Source organism: Rhodnius prolixus, unplaced genomic scaffold, assembly GCF_049639745.1.
Source record: "Rhodnius prolixus isolate KJV_2025 unplaced genomic scaffold, Rpr scaffold_6, whole genome shotgun sequence".
NCBI classification, from domain to species: Eukaryota; Metazoa; Arthropoda; class Insecta; order Hemiptera; family Reduviidae; genus Rhodnius; species Rhodnius prolixus.
The window spans coordinates 25,795,626-25,804,215 of NW_027411634.1; the positions used below are offsets into that span (position 1 = coordinate 25,795,626).

Genomic DNA, 8,590 nt, shown 5'->3' on the forward strand with positions numbered 1-8,590 from the left:
CACAAGGTCAAACAATCAATAAGGAGTACTACCTACAAGTTCAACGCCGTTTGCGTGAAGCAATCCGAAAAAAACGCCCGGATTTGTGGCAAAACAATTCATGGATTTTGCTTCACGATAATGCACCTGCTCACACTTCATTGCTTGTTCGTGAATTTTTGGCCAAAAACAAAACTTTAACGATGCCCCAGCCTCCATATTCGCCAGACATGGCTCCATGTGACTTTTTTCTATTTCCAAACATAAAGAGAACATTAAAAGGCCGTCGTTTTACAAGCATAGATGACATTAAAAGCGAATCGCTGAAAGAGCTGAAAGCTATCACAAAGATCGAGTTTCAGAAGTGTTTCGAGGATTGGAAAAAGCGCTGGCACAAGTGTATTGTATGCGAAGGGGACTACTTTGAAGGCGACAATATTAATGTAGATGAATAAATAAATACTTTTTTCAAAAAACGAAAATTCCCGTTACTTTTTGAACACACCTCGTATTGTTCATTGTTTTTGGTGACTGGTTCATTGATCCAAAAGAAAGAAAGATTATAGCAGTTTTTCAGCTAAGATTTCTAATTATTTTTTACCAAGTTTTCGACCTAGGGACTAGGTCATCTTATGCTAATAGACAATTATAATTTTTGTATATTTTTAATATACAAGGTTGGTGCGTCTTCTGCCTGTCTGATTAGGTATGTAAAAACTATTATAATTGTCTTCTAGCATAAGCCCTAAAGAAAAACTATAGTGTCTAAGTTAATAGCTTGGCAAGAAGTACTAAAAAATTATGACCATAATACGATCTTCTCCAAAATAAAATTACAACAATAAAAGTAACTTCGGTCGTTGTACCTTTTAAAGAGCAACCAAATCAACTGCAGCAATTAAAACCGGTATCTAATGACGTCGATATAACACGAGCTGGTCCCGTGTACAGTGTTAAAAGCTAAGCAGCAAGAAGTCTTCCTTTTTTAAATTACTATTTATTGTTTCCTTTTTTTTTGGCTTTAGGCGTAGTTTCTTATAAATTTACTTTAGCAAAGAGAAAAAGGTTAGACAATCTCAATAACCTTGATGTAAAACAAAAAAATAAAATAAAATGAATTCAGCGCTGGTTGTATGGTGAAACAAAAAAAGGGTGACCAGATCAAAAATATTTAACCTTCACATAATAGTAGCACCAATCATGGAGAATTTTCTTTAATAGACTGACACAGCAGGTAGAAATAGTTAAAAGTAGTGTTTGTCAAAGAAATGGCAAAAATCTATGAATTTCGACAGGCGTCAAGCTACCTTTTTACTTGGTCTAAAGCTGTCAGATTTACATTTCAGTCACAGTCACAGGTTGTACAATTTGTGTGAGACCTGGTTTTTAAATTAAATACAATAATCTTCAAGATCAATAGGAGTGTTAGATTTATAAGAAGAGCTGAGCATAAAATTGGTTATTGGATTGATTGTGATGTCCCAAAACAAACTCTTTTGGAGCTTTAAGAAATGTAAGTACATGACAGAGTAAAACAGAGGAAGACTGTCTTCTTAAACAACTTCTCTATGGGAAACAAAGAGGAAAAAGAATTAACTACGAGATAGCTTGATAAAGTTAAAATGAGATGGTGGTATTGATGCCAACAGAACCAATAGGTCCTAATCATGTTGATAAGGCCCAAATCCATTTCGTGCTATAGTGGCATAGAAATAAAATAAATAGTGTAGCATATGAATGTTGCTAGGAAAGTAATTATGTATATTTATTCATTACGTTTTTTTTAAAAAACAAAAATATAGCTTTCACCAGACTTGAAGTCAGTTAGAAATAATGGATTCAGATAGTGAGGGTTCCATCAGTTTTAATCTTTTGGATAAAGGACTAGAAGATATATTGTCAGGACACAAATCAAAGGAACTTAATGTACTTTATATTTATGGAGATCATAATGAAGTAGCATTGAGAGTATTCAATGAAATATTAGGTATGCTCTTAATAACTAAAATCTTTGTAAAGAATATCTCAAAACAGAATGTTTAAACGTTAAATCTATTCATTATAAAAGTGATTGATGTATTTTAATCGATTTATACAAAAGAATCATTATATGTGGTATCTTGTGGAGGGGTAATTTTTCACAATATTTTTCTTGCGGTAAAAAAAGAGGATATTAAAAACCTTACTACTTAAAATATAATCTGAAATAAAGAAAAACCAAATACTATGCCGACGAAGGTATTCTATGAAAGCAGTAACAAACGCTACTTTCAAATTAAAAGTCTTGGGATATAATACGACCAATCTGGGAAAGTTTGAATGACCTTAAACCTTCACTTCATTTGTCAACTATTATAATAGTTAGTTAGGAAAGTTTTCATTGTGGATAAAGTTCCACCGATTGTCAAGAACGGAGTAATGTAAGACATTGTTGTTATATACCCACTCACAGGCGAACTCTGACTTAAGTTCAATCCTGTAACACACATTGAATACTGGGACCTGTATTTTGGTATTAGTGGATGTTAATGATTGTGAACTCATTTATCTTACTATACAAGAACTGTTTACTCTACTAACTCATAGATTTCCTCATAAACGATAGACCCATAGGATTTGCGATTACTCATTAGACTTGAATAAGTATATATAAATTCATAATATTCAACAGGCGCCACTATGGCCAAGGCAGCAACGTTAAGAAATTTTGTAGTACTGGTTTCGATTCTTGGTCTAGGCACTGGATTGGATTCTATTATTGAGTTTAATATGAGAACTTTATGGTAAAGTACGTTTGCTAGTCGTCTCGGTAAATTTGAAATTGAAAGTTAGATGTAAAGCCCAGAAAAAAAAAGCGTTACTTTACTTTACACGCTTACTTTAAATATACTAGGGGCAGTGAACCAAAAACGTTTCTTCCTATTGCTCCATCAAACATAACAGTATTAACCAAGTGATTGTTTTAATTGAAACATTCAACTGACCACAATTGAGAGAACATAATCAGCAGGTGATTTATAGTAACATCTCTGAGTTCATATCGCGAAATTGTTTTTGCTGAAAGGGATAATTAGATGATTTTCATAAATCATGAAGAATCCTGTTGATGAATGAGAATTAGATTAAAAAAAAGTCAAAGAATTGAACAAGAGGAAAACTAGCCCTATGTCCACGTTTCAGTGCTGCTATCTTGTGTCCATAGACTTTATATGGAGTGGAACACGGTTAACTGATTAGTACTATAAAAGAATTTTTATATTTTTATACTCCTAGACAAGTAAACAAATTTGTCTATTTAACTAAATAGACATTTAACTAAATACTAAAAAATAGTATTAACACGAACGTTTCTACTGATAAGTAATTAATAATTAGAGCACAGTCGTTTATAGTCTTATTTATTTCATTCATTTCTCACCCCAGGTAGATAAAACTATTTACTTTTTCAAAGCAGTTACAGTCCACAATCAATCAGTAATAATTATGAGCCAAGTTGAAATATGAGTTAGAAAATGAGTCTCCGAATTAATGCAAAAAAAAAAAAACTATTTAGTATTAATTCGGACACTCATTTTAATAATTAGAATGCAAATTTGAATAATGAGATTCATTTTCTAATTTAAATGCTTAAAGTTTCTTCAAGTGGTGACCCATTACTCAGTGTTCAGTTTGCATGCTGAATATTTCGAGAGTCTTCAGTTTTTGTATCACTGAATTTGGATGTAGCACAAAAAAGACCTTTTCTCACGCCAGAAAATAGATGTCTTTACAATCGAATAATTAGTTATTTAAACTCCTTAACAAAAACTTACAGTTTTAAAAGTTAAGTATAAGGGTTGATTAAACGCCAAAAGGTACACAAATCAGCAGTTCCCAACATTTCATTAATACTTCATTGATATAATTTAAGTAATTTTACTGCATTAACTTTTCCTTCACATTTTTTAGAATTTATTAGATGTCACAGACCCTTATGCTGGCCATTTTCGTCTACAAAATATTTACTCAAGTAGCACACCATTTAACTTAGATTGACTGTAATATCTATTTATCTATAATAATCAAACTATTAATCACAGGTGAAAAAGAAAACGTTATAAAAAAAATAAGAGGCTAAAAAATTCATAAACTTTTTTTACATCAATGATTTTATGCATTTATTTTTATTTTTAAATAAAAATCATTGGTTTAAGTTCATTCTTCGATTAAAGTAATTGTTATTTTATGTTGTAGTCAAACGTTTGTAATAATAAGTAATAAATAATCTGGCTTTATCGCAAATAATATGGTTTTCTTAAATTACATTCTCAATCTAGGTGTTCTTCCCACAATGTTATATATATGTAATATAAAATAAATAAGATATGCATATTTTTAGGACATCTAATTATTCCAGTATTTTACTATAAGTAAAATTAGGGGGACTAAATTAAATTACAATTGAGAAATGAGTAAATATTGTTGAATAATCTACTTGTTATTAAATGTATGTTATTTGTGCTCACGAATATTTCGGTAAGACGAATTTAAGACTGAAATATTGTTTTGAATCCTCCGTGATTGAAATTTAAAAAGTGGCCGACTCTAACTTTGTTTTTTTCTACTTTAACATGCATGTATATGTGACTACTCAGAATAATTCATCACTCATTTTATCATAATTATAATAAAAAAATATTATGAATGAACTGGCCAGCATAAGGGTCTGTGACATCTAATAAATTCTAAAAAATGTGAAGGAAAAGTTAATGCAGTAAAATTACTTAAATTATATCAATGAAGTATTAATGAAATGTTGGGAACTGCTGATTTGTGTACCTTTTGGCGTTTAATCAACCCTTATACTTAACTTTTAAAACTGTAAGTTTTTGTTAAGGAGATTTTTGTACCTTTTGGATAGATTTTCCTTTTTGTCTATTTGCAAAGTTACGTCTGCTTTACAGATTTTTTAAAATTTGGAATAAGCTATTCTATCATTATAACCTGATAAGGTGTTAAATCGGAACCGTAACTACCACTGGAGAGATCTTTTTAAAGAATGATTATAGTTGCGGTCCCCAAACCATCCTCAATAACCATTTTTTTGAGAAAGCGTTTTGAATAAAATAGGAAGGTATTTGTACGTAAATAGCAAAATTAAACTGCGATTTCAGTACTTCCTTTTAAGAGGAGCAAGAAAAATAAACTGCGATTACAGTACTTCTCCCTAAAAGGCAAAGATTTTGAATCGAACGACAATTCATTGATGTAAATCGGTTCACTCATTGATAATTTTAACGATTGCAGTACTTCCTCTTAGTAGGTGTAAGAGCATGATGGCACTTCACAGCCACGTAGAGGAGCTTTAACCACTTATTTGAGCTAAATTTTATCAAAATCGGACTAAGCTTTGTAGAAATATTGGTAATAATAGTTTTAGAAAGGGCCTTATTTGGGTGGGGCGAACTCCCCTCCTTATGAGGCATAGCGTCGAGACTTTTAAAGTACAAATCTGTACAAAATTTCGATTCGAATGACACTTCATTCATGAAAATCGGTTCACGTGTCGATAATTTGAAACGACTGCTATACTTCCCCTTAACAAGTGTAAGAGCAGATCGTCGCTTTATTGTTAGGTAGGGGAGCCCTAACCCTATCATCCTACCAAATTTTATCAAAATCGGGCCAAGATTTACAGAGTAATTAGTAATAATAATTTTGGAGGGGGCCTTACATAAAGGGGGCTAACTCCTCTCCCATTCGATGTACAGGGCCGAGACCCCCAAAAGGCACATCTACATAAAATTCCGAATCGAATGACACCTCATTCATGAAAATCGGTTCACGCGTTTAGGCGCTACGTTGTTTACAAAAAAGGTAACAAGAACAAGAAGAAGAAGAAGAAGAAGAAGAAGAACAAGAACAAGAACATTTTTTGAAAAAGCCGTTTTTGCTCATTTTCGGCAACTTTTTTCTCGAAACCTATTAGATCTGGGTGGTTGCAAAAAAATTACAGTTATAAAGGAGGATTTGCCCTATATTATAAAGAAAATTTGGGAATTTTATCTTTTATAGAAAAATAGAAAAAAATTGTCAAAGTTGGGTGTTTTTCAACGTTACGCTTTTTCGTGCAGTTTTTGATGGTCAACCCTTATACAACTGTCCTACCGGACAGTTTTAATGAAAGTAAGGAATGTATTAGAAATCATTAGGTACTTTATTAACTTTCGTTCTAAGTCATTGATGTTTGTAATTTCTGTTGTCGCATAATGACGTTTTAATTTAATTTCCACAGATGCAGCAAAAATTCAAATAGAAACTATACACCCAGGATTTAAAGTTAAGTTACCACAAAGAGTAAATTGGCCAAAAATTTGTGACTTTGATGTATTCATGGGGCAAGCCTGTATTGAAAGATATTTATCATTGCTAAGATGGAGCCCAAAATGGACTAACGGTATAAGTTTATATGAAATTAGAGAACGAGGATTTTCTACATTTTATATTTACGAAGTTACTTGGGGTGTTCTTCGTAAAAATGCACCAGTCAATCAGTATTGTTTATTTACTTATTTCATGTTCGAGTTATGCCATATATTTCCACCCTGGGCGCGTGTTATGGTCAGGATTTTTGTAGAAGGAGTTGACAGGATATTTCGTCCGTACGATGCAAAACTTTCTGAATATTTCATTATTTCACAAATACAAAATAAATATATATACAATGAACTGTGGTTAGAATGAAGATTGAAATTTATAGAAATTTTGTTTGTTTGTAATTTTTCAATTTTGTGAAAATTGATTAGATTTTTCAATAAAACACACGTATGTAATTAAGTTTTTTAATTGTTAAGTGATTGTTTTATTCACTGTAAATAAACGTTAACGAAAGTAATTTGTTCATTTTTAATATATGAAAAAAACTTTAATTTTAACACAGGATTTATGAGGTTTTTTTTTGCTTTAAACGAAGCAAAAATAAATTATCATCTTTCATGATAAACTGCAGTTGGGGATCATCTATAATAATGCTGCGAAAATATTGATCAACAAGAGTCTCGTCACAATTGGAGATGAAAACAGCTAAACTCGAGCTTAAAAACTGCCTGAAAAGTGAAGAAGATAAGTGGGTTTAGGGGCGTACTCAGAATTTTGTATCGTAGTAATAATTTTTGTTACTCTTAAACTAGACATGTGACCAACTGGACTCAATATGTACTTTTTATTTACATTAAGACAGGCGTACCAAGATCTCAAGAAGCTCTATTCTTTAATTAACTGACTGAGACCTCTGAAACATCTGCTTAGATCATTGCTCAGACTATTGCTGGCTTACTCTTGTCCCTAAAGGATAAGGGTTGGTGGGGCTTAAATGAATAAGTTGTGTTTTCAAAAAAAAAAAAATGCTGCGTTTTGCCTTGACTATCGTGGTTTATACAGAATAATCAAGAACCCTTACAGCTGGTAATAATATCCCAATAAAAGTCATTATGAAAAGGAAGCACTGCACATATTTTTAGAGAACCTTCGTATGTACTACAAGAGGCAGGACAATATTATCGACTAGAAAAGAAAACATAAACAACCTACCACACACAAGTCGTACTTCCAAACTTAAAGCACAGCCAGAGATAATTTTAAATGTACACTTTGTGTTTGCAAAATGCTGTATTTTGTGGACAGAAAAATACATTCCTGAAAATTAAAAACATTTCTCTTCTTGAAAAAGTAATTCTTGACTATGCCGTGCGTTAATAAATTAAAAAGTTGTTAATATTTATCACGAGAAATGAAGTTTAAAAATATTCATTTTAAATTACGACGAAAAATTTAGCACAACTAGGTTCACAGTTGAGTTTGTAACGTTATAACAGTATTACTGTTGTTGATTCATTTATTCAACCTCATACTTCAGAACTAATGTTATCCAATATTGAGAAAATCCTTCCAACAAGTGGTGGAGTGCCTGGTAGGCTGATATTGTATTTTTTTTATCCTCTTTTGCTAATAACATTTTGGATATATTTGGCACTTTACGAAATTTCTCAAATAACCGGAATAAATGATACACTGGCTGGGGATAATCCAGGAAATTCGCTAGGTCTGAGGCAGATAGAATAATTCATTTTTAGCCAGTTTACTAAAGCTTTATTTCAACTTGGCCGGAAAGATATCGCGATTGACTGAGTAACACATGTGTGAGTGACATTTGCCTGTAAACGGATAGCCTGTGTTAATGAAGTAGAATCAAAATAGAAACTGTCAGAGTGAAGAATTTTGTGAAAGGCACAAAAACTCTTGCCTTAAAGTTTTATTCAGGTGTTCGTCTCCAGACTCTTAAATCTAATTAAACAGGCAGGACTGGAGAGATGCTTCATCATAAGGGTGCCAAAACAAATCCCTAATTAATGTTGGCATATGCTGACTCCAAGGAATCCAAACTAATTTAAATTTACTCCAATTTTTAGATAGAGAGTTAAGTTAAGAATGCAAACAACAGATATATTTATGTATTTATGCGGATGTAAAGTGTTAATTTAATGTTGTCTTGCAGCTAAAATTTCCAAATAATATGGTTGGTTTATTCTATTTAATAAGCTTACCATTTTTTTAATATAATTTTGGGATGAGT

The 8,590-nt window shown here is 31.8% G+C and overlaps 1 protein-coding gene across 1 annotated transcript; it reads left to right on the forward strand.

The window, feature by feature from the left end:
* The first annotated feature begins 1,660 nt into the window (after positions 1 to 1,660).
* On the forward strand, positions 1,661 to 6,847 carry LOC141461191 (uncharacterized). Its single transcript, XM_074141989.1, has 2 exons — positions 1,661 to 1,966; positions 6,254 to 6,847. The coding sequence occupies exons 1-2, from the start codon at positions 1,813 to 1,815 to the stop codon at positions 6,700 to 6,702; spliced, it is 603 nt and encodes a 200-aa protein (XP_073998090.1). The 5' UTR covers positions 1,661 to 1,812; the 3' UTR covers positions 6,703 to 6,847.
* Positions 6,848 to 8,590: the final 1,743 nt, after the last annotated feature.